At 41.9% G+C, this 17,383-nt stretch overlaps 1 protein-coding gene across 4 annotated transcripts in view; it reads right to left on the reverse strand.

Moving 5' to 3' along the window:
• Positions 1-17,383, reverse strand: part of TXNRD3 (thioredoxin reductase 3) — a 54,839-nt gene that overhangs the window by 15,214 nt on the left and 22,242 nt on the right. For all 4 annotated transcript variants that reach the window (XM_030205724.1, XM_030205723.1, XM_030205726.1 and 1 more), the window contains 6 exons: positions 16,248-16,363; positions 14,656-14,881; positions 14,368-14,460; positions 13,057-13,133; positions 9,457-9,613; positions 8,391-8,498 (listed from right to left, as the gene is read on the reverse strand). In XM_030205724.1, the coding sequence (XP_030061584.1) occupies positions 8,391-8,498; positions 9,457-9,613; positions 13,057-13,133; positions 14,368-14,460; positions 14,656-14,881; positions 16,248-16,363 (777 nt within the window). The remainder of the gene's footprint in view (positions 1-8,390; positions 8,499-9,456; positions 9,614-13,056; positions 13,134-14,367; positions 14,461-14,655; positions 14,882-16,247; positions 16,364-17,383) is intronic.

Consider the following 17,383-nt stretch of genomic DNA (forward strand, 5'->3'; position numbering starts at 1 on the left):
CTGGCTCCACGAGCCGCGTCGGACTCAAGATGGCGGCCGTTCCCGCCAAAACTGTTCCCGCTGACAGCGGCCCTGCCTACGCTCCCGCTAACCCGGAGACTCCTGACACCATCGATCCCTCCGCGGTCAAGACGGGGGGAGCCGCAGCCACCTTTATAGGCGCACCGCAAAGCTACACTGAGCGCCTGGCGCCTCTACCCCTCGCCACGAGCGACATCGGAAGAGCTGGGCCGCCATAAACCACGAGGGAAGGGAAAAGCTGTTCCACAAATGCGCCAAACCAAAAACTCACTCACACTGCAAAAGCACTGAAGAAAGCGCTGCTCCCTCGTTCCAGCAAGGAATCGAAACCCCCGTTCGGTCCGCTGAAAATAAAGAAATAAATGCCCTTAAGGGCACAGTACTCCAACTCTGGCAGCTGGAAATTGTAAGGCACTCAAGGCTACAATACTGAGACAGCAGCCGAGGCACAAAGCTGCCAAGCAAAACGAAATAGAATAACTGACCTTAAAGGTACAGTACTCTAATTCTGGCATCTGGAAATTGTAAGGCACTCAAGGCTACAATACTGAGAAAGCAGCCGAGGCACAAAGGTGCCAAGCAAACAGAAATAGAGAGCAGCACAGGGGGAGGGATCCAAACATAGGTGTAACACCCCAGGGGGAAAAACTGGGCCCCATCGGACCCAGGGCCCCTAAACACTTTTTTTTTTTTTTTTTTTTTTACACACACGTACAGGGTACTGCAACAGAATAAAGTTTGGAAGGAAAAAAATCCTACGACCCAATGACAAACTACCTCACCAGACTACTGGAGACTGCACAGGCTGTCAACTGCTACCTCTGCTGAGACTGAGAAAATACTGGCTAGTGGAGGTTCTGCACAGGTTATATATACAGGCTTCAAAAGCTTAGTGTTTTCTCAGTCTACCTCTGCTGGTAGGAGGACATAACCACACGTCTTGACTGGTCTGGAGGGTCGCTGAGGAATGTGGTTTAATGGGACAGTCAGCAAGGGTTCAGCCAAAAGAAGTCTTGCCTCACCAATTTGCTTCATTTCTTTGAAGGCTTGAATAAACATATGGATAAAGATAAGCCAGTTGATGTAGAGTATCTGGATTTTCAGAAAATTTGACAAAGTTCTTCATGACAGACTCCTGAGAAAATTAAGAGTCATGGGATAGGAAGCAATGTCCTTCTGAGGATTAGGAATTGGTTATTGGACAGAAAATAGAGCGGAGGAGGATGAACATTGCTGCATGGATCAGTACTAGGACAGGTGCTATTTAACATTTATAAATGAGCTGGCAATTGGGATGACAAGTGAGGTGAGGTGATTAAATTTGTTAATGACAAAACTATTCAAAATACATGTGGACTGTGAAAAATTGCAGGAAGACCTTAGGAAACTGAAAAACTGGGCATCCATATGGCAGATGAAATTTAATGTGGACAAATGCAATTGGTGAACATTGAGTAGAATAACCTGAATCAGTTTCCTGATGCTAGGGTCCACCTTAGGAGTCAGCATTCAAGAAAAAGATTTAGGTGTCATTGCAGATAAGCTGAAATCTTCTGCCCAGGTGTGGTGGTGGTGGTAGCCAAAAAAAGCAAAACAGAATGCTATGAATTATTAGGAAAGTAATGCAAAATAAGACCAAGAATATTTTAATGCCTCTATTGCTCCATGGTGCAACCTCACATTGAGTATTGCGTTTAATTCTGGTCACTGTATCTTAAAAAAAAAAAAAAAAAGAGATATAGTACAATTAGAAAAAGGTTTAAAGAACAGCGACCAAAATGATAAAGGTGATGGAACTCCTGCCATATGAGGAAAGGCTAAAGAGATTAGGGATCTTCAGCTTGAAAAAGAAACGGCTGAGGGGGGCTATGACTGAGGTCTATAAAATCCTGAGAGGTGTAGAATGGGTAAAAGTGATAATCGATTTCTCGCTCTTTCAAAAAAGTACAAAGACCAGAGACATTCAATGAAATTGCATGGAAATACTTACACAAATAGGAGGAAATATTTTTTTTCATGCAAAGAATAGTTAAGCTCTGTAACTCGCTGCCACAGGAAATGTATCTGGCTTAAAAAAAAAAAGGTTTGGACAAGTTCCTGGAGGAAAAGTCCATAGTCTGTTATTGAGATGGACATGGGGGAACTGCTACTTGCCCTGGAATCGGTAGCATGGAATGTTGCTACCAGGTACCTCTGACCTGGATTGGCCACTGTTGGAGGCAGGATACTGGGCTAGATGGACCATTGGTCTGACCCAGTATGGCTATTTTGTTCTTGTTCTGTAAGGAGAAATTAGATCTTACCTGCTAATTTGCTTTCCTTTAGTCCCTCCGGACCGGACCAGGATTGGACTGATGGGTTGTGCTCGCCTACCAGCAGGTGGAGACTGAGAAAAAAACTCTGACTCTAGAGAGCCAATAGGAGCTCTGGCCATGTGACCTTAGCCTCAGTATTTGAATAACAAAGCAGGAAAGAAAGAAAGACCTTCTGTGCCGTATGGAATCCTAGCAGCCACAAAGCACTCGGCAATGCCAAGTATCAGAGCTCACCAGCAACTCTCACCAGAGAAGCGGTATGGCCCGATATGTATTACAGCTCACCAGCAACTCTCACTAGAGAAGTGGTATGGCTCACTTGTACTATAGCTCACCAGCAACTCTCACCAGAGAAGCAGTATGGCTCACATGTACTATAGCTCACCAGCAACTCTCACCAGAGAAGCGATATGGCTCACATGTAATATAGCTCACCAGCAACTCTCACCAGAGAAGCGATATGGCTCACATGTAATATAGCTCACCAGCAACTCTCCCCAGAGAAGTGGTATGGCTCACGTATAATATAGCTCACCCGCAACTCTCACCAGAGAAGTGGTATGGCTCACTTGTCTTATAGCTCACCAGCAACTCTCACCAGAGAAGTGGTATGGCCCACTTAAGATTTTATATATATTCCATCAACTGAGCTTACCAGCAACTCTCACCAGAAAAGTGGTAAATCATATTTAAGGTTTTATAGATATTCCAGCAACTGAGCTCAGCCACAACTCTCACCAGAGAAGTGGTATGGCGTATTTAAGGTTTTATAGATAGATTCCAGCAATTGAGCTCACCAGCAACCACCAGAGAAGTGGTATAGACCACATAAAGTTCTGTATATATATAGTATTGTTCCATGAATCGTAAAGGAATGAATACACTTCCTACTTAATAAAAGAAGCTAAAGAGTAGAGAGAACATGGGAGGGGCCTGGTCCGGTCCGGAGGGACTAAAGGAAAGCAAATTAGCAGGTAAGATCTAATTTCTCCTTCCTTAGCGTCCCTCCGGACCGGACCAGGATTGGACTGATGGGAAGTACCAAAGCAGTAATCTGAAGGGAGGGACCCTATGAAAACTGCAGAGAAATGTTCATGCTGCATAGGCCACCTGGCGACAACTAACATGTAGTGTGTCCCAATGAGCAAAATAAAATGAAACTAGGACTAAGTTGCCAACTTACCAATGTGCACCGAGAGCACCAAAAATCGCCGTAGTAAGAATAGAGCCCGCTTCTGAAGTTGTGGAATATGTTGTAATACGCTGTGGAACTGCCCTCTCAGCGAGAAGAGAAATAGACATTCTCATTTCCTTGATCCTTCGCGATATAGCGGGTTAGAAACAATGAAAAACTTTTACGCCTACTGGCTAGAAGGACAAAACCAATAAGAAAAAACCGATTTGGAAAGGTGAAAACTTTAAACTACAGCAGACCGAAAAGAAGTTACCAACCGTAGAAGTATTCCACACATAGATCCACTTGCTGCAATGGCTACTGGGAAACACTGCTTGAAGAGGAAAACTTTATAGAAAAAGTTATGGCTACTAGAAAACAGAACTTTAAGAGTCTGTTCACCTAGTTCACCTAGCTGGAGGTACAGGTGCAGGACTCCTTTAAGAAACCGCTTTGACAGTGGATGCTGCATAAGCGTGCGGTTGTCAACAGTATCATGCATCACTGATAGAGCTGCCAAATGAACTCTAATGGATGAGTAAGACAGACAAGATTTCGCAAGATGCAGACGATATTCCAAAACATGCAAAATGGATACTGTTTGTGGAATGAAGTGGCGAGAGGAGTACCACAGAGTGAACCGTCGCCACTTTGATTCATAGGACTTTAATGTAGATTTCTGTCTGGAAGCAATTAAAACTTGAAGTACTTCCTGCGAAAATATCAAAGATGTTGCAGACCCAGTAACCACGCCATAAGTTTGAGTGACTGGGGGTCCGGATGTAGAAGGGTGCCTTGGTTCTGCGTAAACACCTAGTGAGATGATGGAAGAAACGCATAAAGAAGGCTGAAAAACCCCTGCTGGACGTTGGCATCTGTCCCTGTCTCCGTCAAGACTGTTGCTGAACGGAAGAAGCAAGAAATGTTCGTGAGCCTGAAGGCAAAAAGAGATAGCCCTGAAGTGTCGCAGTGAGGAAGTAAGGCTGAAAAAATGAGAGTCCATTCACCTAAATGCAGGGTGACACAGCTAAGAAAAAATGAGTACAAACTCAAGAGTATACTCTTAACTCCTCCTTGGCGGATGACATAACCCATTGCCATGGCAAGGACCAACATAGCTCTCTCCGCCTTGTTTGTCAGTAGGGAAAACAAAATTCACCCGAAGGTAAAACGAATTGCTGAGGTCCCCCAGAAAAAAAATATATACAAACAAGCTTCTGCCAAAAGTGTACTGCACGAAGCATCCCAATGACAGAACTAAGGTTCTTGAGATAACTAGATGACACTTAAATAGTGCGATTGATGACCCTGAGATTCGCAATAGGATGAAGGAAAATTCCTTCTTGGGCATTAGAAAGTAAAATTGCATTCTGCAGAATAGAGCGAGGAAATGGCCGAAGGCCCAAGGTCACCAAGAAAAATATAAACTGGGATGTTTGAAGAGGAGACAAAAGACTGTGCGCCAACCTAACTAAACAAAGAGAAAATCAGAGATATCTGATGAGAGATCAAATGAGAGGCCTGGCTACAATCACCACCCAACCTAGAGACTGTAAGAAATGCAACACCCGGTGCGTGACCTGAGAACTCTGCTGATAAGACTTTCTCCAATTAGGCAGTCGTCTAGGTAAGAATGAAATGACCCTAAGAGCGCCATGAACATCCTCTTAGATCTATAAAAGAACGGAAGAGAGAGTACTGCTGAAAATGACCGGTTAATGCATAAGCAAAAAACTAGCCATTCTCTGGATCCTGAGAAGAGGAAGGGTGACCAAGGACACCAGTTAAATAGGGCTACAAACTCCAACCCTATCTCTATGGCGTTCCATAGTTGGGTAAGTTCTGAATATAGAAAGTTCTGAATATAGGAGTCCACCAGCTATGGTAGTACGCTCCGGACAGAAAAAAATTGTCCCAGTATGAACGTCTGATTCACCGGCCTGTAATTTCTTGGATCTCCCTAATCCACATACCACTAATCCACGTACCACGGTCATGCGTCCTCCCTCACTGAGATGTAGATTGTAAGCTCCTTTGAGCAGGGAACGTCCTTCTTTGTTAATTTGTACAGCGCTGCGTAACCCTAGTAGCGCTCTAGAAATGTTAAGTAGTAGTAGTAGTACCAGACTCACACCCAATAGATATGAATGTTGAGCTTGTTTCAGGTTAAAACACCGAACCTAGGCCCAGGGTCCCCGGTGTTCCTAGTGGTGAACAGCCATGGCAAATATTGTATGCGTTAGTTTGCAGAATTACTGCAAAGCCTTGCTTTTGGAGCAGAGATTTCTGTTCGATACTCTCGTGAGAGGTTTTTTTTTTTCTTTTCTTTAATGCTGTTCTGGCTGTAGAAAGGTGGACATTTGAGCTTCCCCAGAATGGCAAAACTTATGTACCTATGCCTATTAGATATGAATGCTGGACTTGATGGACTTTAGGCCTTACCCAGCATAACCATACTTATGTACCTATGGTATAAATACACAGGAAGTGAGTGAATCCCCTTCCAATTGAAAGAACACTCTGGAGTGAAGGCGCATAGAATGAAAATGAAAAAGGACAAACTTGGAAATTACCTGTAACGAAAAAAGTGAAGTTGTGCCACAGCCACTTGGTGAAGGCAGTGTAGACAAGACTGTATCTGAATTCAAGAAAGCTTGATATAACATCAGGTCTCTAAGGAAGAGGAAGAGATAGCAGATGGTATGTATAGGCATACTGGACCAAACCAGGATGTTTATAATCTGCCAATGCTGAACTGATAGAGTAGAGACAAACACGAGTAGATGGTTTGAGGATCGTCCACTATCTTTAAGTGAAAGGATGACTTTATTCTCTAAGTGACCATATGTCCTGTAAAAACCAGAAGAAAGCTAAAATGAAAAATGAGAGGCTTCAAGGCAGTTGGAAAAGAAGGGAAGACATGAATAAAGCATGCCTGCTAAGGCAGCTGAGTGACTGGGAGCTTGGTAGACAGGACTGTCCCTCAGAGAATATGAAAGAGCTGATATATCCCCATGGCATCTGAACAATATACTGTATGCCTCTAGAGAAGGCTTCTTAAAGTCGGAAAAAGAAAACACTGTATAACACTACAGCCATTGTGAGTGTCTGTTAAGTTCTTAAAACACTATATAACATCATAGGCATGGAGTAAAATGCTTGAAAGGAACTAAGATATTATGGTCAGAATTACAAAGTACCAATCAATTGACTCTTAGACAATGTAGTCCTATTCACCAGGGAATGAGAAAGACAGAAATTTACTCTATGCCTATAGAGAAAGTTTCTAAAGTTCTTAAAACACTGTATAATACTACAGCTATTGAGGAAAATGCTTGAAATGAATTATGATATTATGATAAGATGTAGATTTTCCACCAGGCAATGAAAATGACTGAGCACCAGAAAAACTAGTGTTAACAGCCCCGTGATACATAGAAATTTAAAAGAAGAAAAGCTTGTTATATATCCATATATGAAAGGAGCCCCCTTTCAACCAAATATTGCCTGCTGATGTGAAGAGCATTTTAGAATACGCCGTTCAGCACATACAAAAGTGTACACATCTTGGAGCCGAACTGCTCTATGAACTGCAGCCTTACCTTCAGCAGAGAGATCCCCGACTGGTAAGATGGAGGGAGAAACAAAATGGCCGCCGTTCGCTCCACTGGCCCTGTGGCGATCGTCGACAGCGCGCCCGACACCTCCGAACAAGCGGAGCCCAGTGGAACGGCGAAGAAACAACTGCCGGCGAAAAAGGCCCCGAAAAAACTGGAGGCAGCACCGGACCCGAAGAAACCTTGAAGGGAGAGCAAAATTTACACGTTCCGGCTGCGTGAACTGCGCGACGCTGACCGACAGCAGCTGTTTGAACTTTTAAGCCATATCGGAAAAAACAGGTGGCCGCGCTTACGCGGTTCGCACCTTTCTTTTTTTTTTTTTTCATTTGTTTAAACTGCCGCCGCCAAAACGCAAGAAAATGGAGGAAATTAAATCTGACAAGAAAAATCGCTGTTTAAAGTCACAGATACTGAATTATTTTCTTCTGTTTTTTTTGTTTTTTTTATAACCCCTCAATCATAATAAAACACTGGAGCTGCCTGCTCGTTAGAAGTCTGGGGAAAGAAAGGCTGCTTCTTTGAATTTCCTTTTATTTGATTTAATTCTTTTAAAGCAGCTACCTGTTAAAAGTGGCTGCCTCTCCCAAAGACGGTACACCTTTCCAGAGAAAGGGACGGCCCTTCCCTGCTAAGCCAGGGAGATGGGGAGGAAGGGGGATGGACTCGAGACACCCGAGTTTAACACCCCCGAGGCTGTCAAAGAAAGAAGAGAAAGGAAACCCTGTCAAGCCTCTAAATAAGATTCCAGGCACAGAAGAATTATCACAAATATCTGTAATATCTAAAGAGAAAAGGAGAGAGACTAATGGGCTCACTTCCTACCTGCTGGGAGACTGAGAAAATACTGAGGCTAAGGTCACATGGCCAGGGCTCCTATTGGCTCTCTAGAGTCAGAGTTTTTTTCTCAGTCTCCACCTGCTGGTAGGCGAGCACAACCCATCAGTCCAATCCTGGTCCGGTCCGGAGGGACGCTAAGGAAAGTAGCACTACTTCAGCTTTACCAAAGCACGAATTAAAAACTGAACAGTACAACAAATAAGATACTCTACCTTTTAAGAAAAGGTAAAGCAAAAGAGGATCTTCTTTAAAAAAGGAGAGAGAAATGTATTCTGGCATTATTACAAGCAAAACTTAAGCAACAGACAGGAGGCTTACAGGCACTTTAGATAAATGCGACATTTTTATTCATCTCTGACAATGTTTATAGGGAGAAAAGGACAGGGAAATGAAACAAATTAAAATAGAAGGTAACAGTCTCACCTCTATATTTTCCTTTCCACAAAGTTCAATAGCTCGCTCTTCTGACAGTCCACAACAACCATACTCCAAAGGAGTAAACACCGTAGTTGGAACATTGATGTAATCACACTAAGATTGAAAAAGAAAACAGATTTCCTTTGAATGCAGGACACGTTTACCCATTCTTTGTACAGGAAAACTGGTCTCTCAAAATAAGTCTATTTACAAGCTTACTACTCGCCAAATTCAATAATGTTCTGTATGGTTGGGTCTGTCCTCCTTGTAGGCCTTACCTCCCCAAAATAAAACTTGAAACTTTCAGCCAGTTTCATTCAGATGGTAAAATTGTACAGCGCTGCGTAACCCTAGTAGCGCTTTAGAAATGTTAAGTAGTAGTAGTAAAACGGTTAATGACCCCTAATCACCTCCCTACATACAGAAACCCTTGTGTTTCTCTTTCTTATAAGGAACGGTCAGGTCCCTGCCACTGAATTTCAGAGGATACAAGAGCACAGAGTCATATCATTAAGCATTTGAAAAGTAACCCTAGTAGTTGACAGAGCATTTTGAAAGCAGCCCTGCCCACAGTTTGCTGGTGCCAAAAGAAAGCTTAGCAACATGAAAACATTTACAAGTCTTATTTTCATGTACTCTTAAGCTGTTGAAACAAGAACTAGCAAATAGAGGCAATGGATACAAGCATCAAAACCCCAACAATTAATTCCCATCTAAAACTGCTTCATTTGAGGCCTGAAAGCTAGCAGCCAAAATTTACCACCAATAAATGTAATCTCCACTTCTTGTTTAGCAAATAATCACAGTTCAGCAGATAAAGAGGAGTGGTTTTACAGTTCTTAACTTTATTATAAGGGTAAGCTAACTCACAGACTTTGCATCAGTTCTCAAGAGGGAAAGTATGCATGTACTTTGCTTAAATATTACCTAGGGAAACCTGCAACAGCACACCTAGTTTTTAAATATGCAGATTGACCCACAAAAGGAGGGTAGGCAATTTTCAAACCATTTTTAAATACAAATACGGAGAAAGGTGTATTAAGAACAAAGTGCAACTAGGATTTGAAATTACCTTGACAGAAGATCCACCATAAAGTCTTCTTGCCAGCAGCCTGCCTGCCTGAATGGCCACAGGTGTAAGTTCCAGTTTTCCATCCAAGATATCACCAATGGCATAAATATGAGGGATGTTCGTTTCTTCCTTGTCATTGACTGGTATTTTACCATTCCTGGTATATAAAGGACATTTCCCAGGTTAAATCAGTTACTGGACATCAGCAATTATTTATGAAATGCTTTACATTACTGAATTAAAACTAGTAAAAGTTATGTATATTGGAAGGATGAAGAGCCAAGCTAAGCATGCTGAGTTTAAACAAATAGTTTCTGAAGTGATTTACGCCAAAGAACTTCCGCCACCCCCACCTCACAGTAGATCACCAGATGACTCCTTCTCAATCCTGCAGAATAGAAATTACAGAACACACAAACATAGTATAGTGGAGAGAGTCAGAATGGAATCAGCCAAGGGAAGTCTTGCTTCACCCAATTTGCTTCATTTCTTTGACTGTTCATTTGTCTCTTAGATGGTAAGCTCTTTGAGCAGGGACCGTCCCTCTATGTTAAATTGTACAGCGCTGCGTAACTCTAGTAGCGCTTTAGAAATGTTAAGTAGTAGTAGTAAGAAACATGTGGATAAAGGTGAGCCGGTTGATGAGGTATATCTAGATTTTCAGAAGGCTTTTTACCTTTTTACAAAGTTTCTCATGAGAGACTCCTGAGAAAATTTAAAAAGTCTTGGAAAAGGAGGCAATGTTCTGTTGTGGATTAGGAATTGGTTACTGGATAGAAAACAAAGGGTAGGATTAAATGGCCATTTCTCTCAATGGAAGAGGGTGAATAGTGGAGTGCCATAGGGATCTGTACTGGGATCATGCTATTTAACATATTTATAAATGATCTGGAAAATAGACAAGTGAGGTGACTAAATTTGCACATTCCTCCACATGCTACCTCATGAGCGCAGTATTCAACTGTGTAGCTACAGCCACTCCCCAAGCATGTTCAGTGAGTGTCTGCATCTCACGGACTTCCTTGTTATTGAGGCACCGGAAGGAGGAAAAGGGGGGAGGGGTCACGCTCTGGAAATGGATTTCTTCAACTGGCAAAGCTTTGTCATCCTCACCAGCAAAGGTATGATATCTAATGTTAGGGCGGGGGGAGAGGAAGTGTGTCCCCCTCCCCAGTAATCTCTGTGCCCTTTCCATCAATGGATTGCTGGCTATGCCCTCCGATTAATAATCTGAATTGTAGCCATAGTTTTTAAGGTTAATTACTATGTGCTCTTAGGATTAAACAAAACTGCATAGGGACCGGCAGAGGCAGGAGCAAGTCTGCATTAAATAAAAATGATTATAACTTAGTGTGTTCTGGGAACATCAGGATGAGCCCCTGTGGTGTACAGTGGGTAGAGATGAATTGATTTTTCACTCAATCAAAAAGTTCAAAGACAAGGGGACACTAAATCAAGTTATATGAAGTACTTTAAAAACAAATAGGAAATATTTTTAAATATTTAGTTAAGCTCTGTAACTCTTTGCCGGAGGATGTGGTAATAGTTGTTAGTGTATCTGGGTTTAAAAAAGGTTTGTATAAGTTCCTGGAGAAAAAGTCCATAGTCTGTTATTGAGATGGACATAGGGGAAGCCACTGGTCGCCCTGGGATTGGTAGCAAGGAATGATGCTACTAACTGGGTTTCTGCCAGGTACTTGCGACCTGGATTGGCCACTGCTGGAAGCAGGATACTGGGCTAGATGGACCACCATTGGTCTGATCGACTATGGCCATTCTTAAGTTCTTATGAAAAGGTGAATTCCTGAAATTTCGAACAATGTGCATGTTAAGCCCAATTCAAAGTATCCTCTTTAACTGTTCATAATCAGCAAAGGTTAAAGAACACATGGTACATAAGTTGTATGCCGGCTCTCATAGGCAGGAATTAGAATCCTCTATATGAAAAACCTCTTTCCAACCCACATCCTGCAGATAAGCAAAACTGCTGAATCACTGTGACACTCTAAAGAACAGAAATTCACCACTTTACCCCTGTGGTTTCTTATAACTGCTAATTTACCAAGCTTCCATTTTATTATTACAGCTATTTTTTCCACCTTGGAAGCTGCCTAAAAATTTTAATTTTTCCCTAAATAATTTTCTGATCAAGGGTTGAATGTTATTAACTTATACCTATGCAGTGTGCTAATAAAAAGGCAGACTAAATTTCCAGCAGTAAAATGTATAGTATAATATCAACAAAAATTGAAAGAAAATTAGCATTTACCCTTTTGTGAATCTGCTTTGGGAGACTCAAAGCTGTGGAAGACCCGAGGACTCCCACCAGAGTCTGCAGACTGCCCCAGGCCTCCTTCGCAGAAGCTCTTAAATACCAAATATGAAGAAACTGGGAGCAATGCACCCCAGTTCCCCAGTCACATCTTCTGAAAGGCCTGCTGGAATTCCAGACAAATTGGGCCCCAAGGGAGCGCTGGTGCTTCAGCCTTGCCATGTGGCATGACAGGAAAGATGGCACCATTAGGCGCACACGTGCGCTCAACAGCTGCCCTGCACCTGCCAAAACGAGCCAGGAAGGAGTACAATGCACCATGGAGTCCGGCTGTACTGTGGAGCTCCGGCACGGGAAACCGTGAAAACCGCTTTTGCTCTCCCCACTGGCGCAGGTAGGGTAATGACTACTCACCACCTCGGGAATCGCTGTCACATGCCAAGTCCTCAGCCAATACTGCAAACTGGCATCAGCTTGCTCCGCTGGACGAATCAGACAGTTTTTTTTTTTAAACAGTGCTCAAAACAGCATTTTTTTTTCTTCAAGGCAGGACAGGACGCCAGAGAAAAAGAAACCTCAGACTCATCAGGAGAGTGAGAACCACAAACCCTGGTCAGGCAGAGCGGAGGGGGTGATGGGGGAGGAAGGGAGAGACCTGGCACCACCAGGTGTGCACCCAAGGATCAGCACACCTCAGACCCCAGAAGCTCAACTAGAACCTGGGGACCAGGCCAGGAGCCAAATCAATCCAGAGCTGCATGGTTATGACCATCCACCTACTAGATAGACAGAATACTGAAGTTAAGGTGGCTGCACATGACCACATATAGTAAACCTCATGAAGTTCTCTATATCTCCACCTGCTGATAGAGGGACATAACCCGCAATTCTCTGGATTGATCTGTGGGACGCTATGGAATCATTTATCCTTTTGTGAACCTGCCTTGAGTACAACAGTTTCATTTACTTAGTTTACTTTTCCGAGCCACACTAAAACTTTCAAAACAAAAACAGCTATTGAGCAACTCACTGCAATATTCAGTGTCTCAAAAATGATGGGGAAAAACCAGTCAGTATGAAAGGTCACTCAAATTATGAACCTTCATGCTGCATAGGTCACCACACTAAATTTACTTGGTACCCATTTTTACATTTATTGGCTAATCAGTTTAGGGTTTGACCAATATGCTTTAAAAAACTAAAACACAAGGTTAGACAGTTCTAAGATAAATGAAAATGGGAAAACAATGTATCGGTACTATAAAAAAAAACTGAGGCTTAACAGTAACTCTTCCCTGCCTTCACTCCATAAAAACCCAGCAACTTACTTTGGATTAATGTTAACCCCAATTTTTTCCAAGCCAATGGTTTTAGTGCATGCATCCCGGCCAATTGCTATCAGAACCTAAACAGAAGCACAGAGAACTAATGTTATCCTCACTTATTACATTTAGCAGGTTAAAAACTGACAGTTGATACAAAAATATATGAAAGGAAATATAAAATTAAGATTTTAAAGATCAGGAAGAAATTAGACCCCCATATAACACAATCTGTTAAAGACACACCACACACACATTATCCATCCTCTCCCCCCCCTAAAGGAAACCAAGCATAAAAAAAAACATTACAGTTTGTTACATTTTTGTTAGTTCATGAGCAGTAAAAGCAGTCTGTTTATCATATAGGTTTGCTCCCTCAAATCAGCAGTAGAGAATAGTGCTTTTTCATGTGATCTGCACATCTAGCAGCTTTTACCAATACCACTTATACATGAGGGTACTGGTTGTTTAGTAACTTGTAAGAAGCTGAGAATACTGGGAAAAACTAAATACAATATTAGTTTTGTCTAATCAAAATGGATGAGGTTTATTCAGAATAATTGCAGACCATACACCAACCTCAAAGACACCTTCCGCTAAGGAACTGGTTAAAGTGAGGCAACATTGCCAATGAAATAGTTAATATGAAGCAAGTATCCTGTTTCTGATAAGAAACACATAGTCAAAATCTTGCTAAGGCAGCCATCACAAGCTAAAAGATGCAAGGAAGTGCAACTATGCATAACAGGTCACAACCAGTAATTCCGAACACACAAGCACAGGGAATTAGAAGAGTCAGGTAGATGGTGGCAGAGGTTTAACTCATCACTTAGGATCCGACCAGAGTTACAGTCCAATGTCCAAGAAAGTAGTCTGCATCCTCCAAATAAGAACAAATGTTCTGCCTGATAATGGCAAAAAAAGGACTGGGAACTGGATCAGGCTCTTCAAAAACAGACTCAGGACTCCCAATGTGAAACTGTTTAGTAAGGACAACTTGACACGGTACCATGTTTCGGCACACACGTGCCTGCCTCAGAAGTCTTGATGCGTATACTTAATCACACCTGTCCTTGACTATACGTCTTGTGAAATAAACATAAGCTGGTTTTTAAAAAGACTGTTAATGAAAGAAAAGGGATGAATAACACATGAAATGCCACTGTACTGCTTTTTGTGGCCTTTTGTGCTGGCTGATAATGGTCCATGTATATTCTTTTCTTACAGATATTTGTTACTGTGTTATAATGGAAGCAGATGTTCAGTTTAACATATGCAGACAGTAGGATTTAGGAACCGTCCTCTATAAATACTTACAGTGTTATATTCGCCTTCAATAGTTTCCTCCGTTTCTGTGGACCGGGCTGTCACTTTTAATGTTCCAGGTGTACCTTCTTTCAACCTTTCAATCTGTATAAAGCAACACTTGTTTTAGGATTTACATTTCATTCACTCTTACAGTACAGTGCTTTTAAAATTATAGTTAAATGCCATTTCACTCAACCTGCTATACTCAACTCCCTTCCAAATACAACTGTTTGTTACAGACACGTCCTATCTATAGATTACTAAGTGCTGAGGAATTAAAAAATACAAAAACCTTACCAGTGTAGGGACAAACTTCCTGATGAATTTGACACCATGGTTTTCCATGTAGGCACCTGCTCTTTCTGCCATTTCTTGATCAAAGCCACGAAGGAGGATGGACCGAACCATCACGGTGACCTCTAGACCAAGCCCAGCGAGAAATCCGGCACATTCTAAAGCCACATAAGATGCACCCACAACTAGAGTCTTGCCAGGACAGTAACTCAGTGAGAAGAGGTCATCACTGAAGGAGAGGGCACAGGAAAGGACAAGCTCATTTTACTATTTTTTTTCCCCTGCAACAAATACACTGAAACAGCTGTAGGTGGCAGATGTCAAGATAACATGTTTTCACACTGAATTAGCCTAATGGTTAAAGCAATGGGCGACGAACAAGACAAGCCAGTGTAGGCCACGGTTCTAATCCTTGTGACCAAGTGGTCCTTACGATCTGGAGTATATCACTTCTCACCGGTATAAACTTAGACTGTAAGCCCTCTGGGACAGGAAAATACCTACCACAGCAGAATGCAACATCTTGACTTGCAATGAAAAGGCATGAGCTAAATCCCCCCTCCCCCCCCCCAAAGAAAATATGGACTCTCCATCTCTGCCTCCTGCAACAACTATTTTTAGACTGCTACCATCATACATATTTCCCCACATTACAACTAAACTAGAATGATAATTCACAGGTCATACATTTGAAGAGATGCTATTTATGGGATACCATTATAAGCACAATCAAGCCAAATCATTCTGGGTATCTGTTGTGCGAGCAAGAGACGATCCACGAACTGCAGTCTTAGGACCCAGAATTGGATACAGTACAAAGAGACAGAAAGGATCAAGGCTAGTCAGTGCAATGACCTCTTTAAGAGTATTATTCAATAATGTAAACGCTATTATTTACCAATCTAGAAATTTTGAGATCTCAAATTTTATTACAATATATTAGTTTTGTAATGACGTTAATCAACATGTTTCATACTTCCTATTGCTACACTGAACTGCTCTGCAGTGATTTTATTTCCTATTTATGAAAAAAGTTCTCCTGCATTTTGCTGACCACTGCCAGCATTATCCCTGGAAATTCAATGCCAGGCAACGTCTGGGCTATGGCACTGATTAGAAGAGCAGGCTACACCATAGACAGTTAAGTGCAATATTCAACATTTAAGCAGCTATGGGGCACCGCATAAAATAGGACTGACTTATGTGTAGTCCTATTTATGCAGTGACCTTAGCTGGTTAAGTGCTGACATGTGACCAGTTAGCTTCAAACAAGCAATTAACTGGCCAGGAGCTGTTAAAACGCTTTGGATATTGATCCACATATCTACACCTATAGATATAAAACTAAGATTTAAGAGATTTTCTTCTCATCTCAAGTAACTGTGTGTTAACTTTGACTTAGCTGAGAAAGCACAGAACTATTCCAGGCTTCTCTGTTCTGTGCCAGTATGTTATTGTCCTCGCTCAGTCACTGCCTTTACAGTTCCAACAATCCCTGTTGTGTAAGATAAAGACCATACTCTATGTAACAATTGAGCCTCAAGACTCCAATAATCTAACATAGGCAAATTCAGCCACAGGGGATATGCTCTCACCTTGTAATACAATATTCTTTATCTCCTGGGATGCCCAGATATCGAGGCCTTTCACCTGTTGCTAGGACAAAGTTCTCTGCTGTGTAATGGACCACTTTTCCCTTTCTGTTTGTTGTCTAGTACCCAGAAAAATGAAACAAATTCCACAAGTTACACACAATTTCCAACATAACAAGTCACAATTGTGGGTGTGGCTAATTTTATGTAATAGAGGGCTGAGCCCACTCATGGCGTACAGAATAATGAAAGGCAAGGACAAGGAGCACTTGCTAAGGGAAACAAAAATCCTCCAGTAGCCAAATGGAGTTTCACAGCAACTTATTGCAGCTCTGGTGAGAACACAATGCTTGCTCTTCTTTAAAATATTGGTCTAGGAAAAATTCTATATGCAGATAAACCTTAGAACCAATGGGGTAATCATCCAAAATAAATACGCATAAAATATACAAGATCTAAACAAATCATGAGAGGAACACCCTGGGAAGTGAAATAGACAAGATGCCCCACAATGTGCTTTTATCTATCCTCAGCATTAACAGAACGGTTTCATTAAAAGTTTAAAGAATCATTTAAACAGGACTTAATCCAGAAATGCCAATGGGCAGATCAGGCACTACAAATCTCACACTGCTTTGGGGATTTAAGTTCAAATCCAGACCAGAAGAGGGGCTGACAGAGTAGAGTGGATGTCTGCTGCTCTGCTCCAAGCTCAACCCCCCCCCCCTTCCCTGCAGGTTGCTTGGAAGGGATGGAGTGGAACAAAACATCCATGCTGCTCTGGAGTCTGAGAAGAGGCAGACCCTTATTTCAGGCCATGTTCCTAGAAATAAAGCCCTGATTTAGAGATTTCTAGTGCCAGTTAATGTGGTGCAATACAACCATTTAGAGAGACATGAGTAAGGACGTGTATCGGGGTAGAAAAATATTTAAAAACAAAACTCAAAACACCAGCACTAAACTATATCCTTGTAATTTACTTTAAATCTTTCAACATATCTATTTTTGATCTCTTGCTTTGTCTAAGTTTCTCTCTCTTTTTTCTTTTAAATTTTGTCTCCATTTTTGGTTCTACATTTTTCCTGTGCAATTTTACTTTATTTTCACCAGTCTCTCTTCTGTACTGGTAGGGAGCAGCC

Source organism: Microcaecilia unicolor, chromosome 6 (genome assembly GCF_901765095.1).
Source record: "Microcaecilia unicolor chromosome 6, aMicUni1.1, whole genome shotgun sequence".
In the NCBI taxonomy this organism is placed as follows: domain Eukaryota; kingdom Metazoa; phylum Chordata; class Amphibia; order Gymnophiona; family Siphonopidae; genus Microcaecilia; species Microcaecilia unicolor.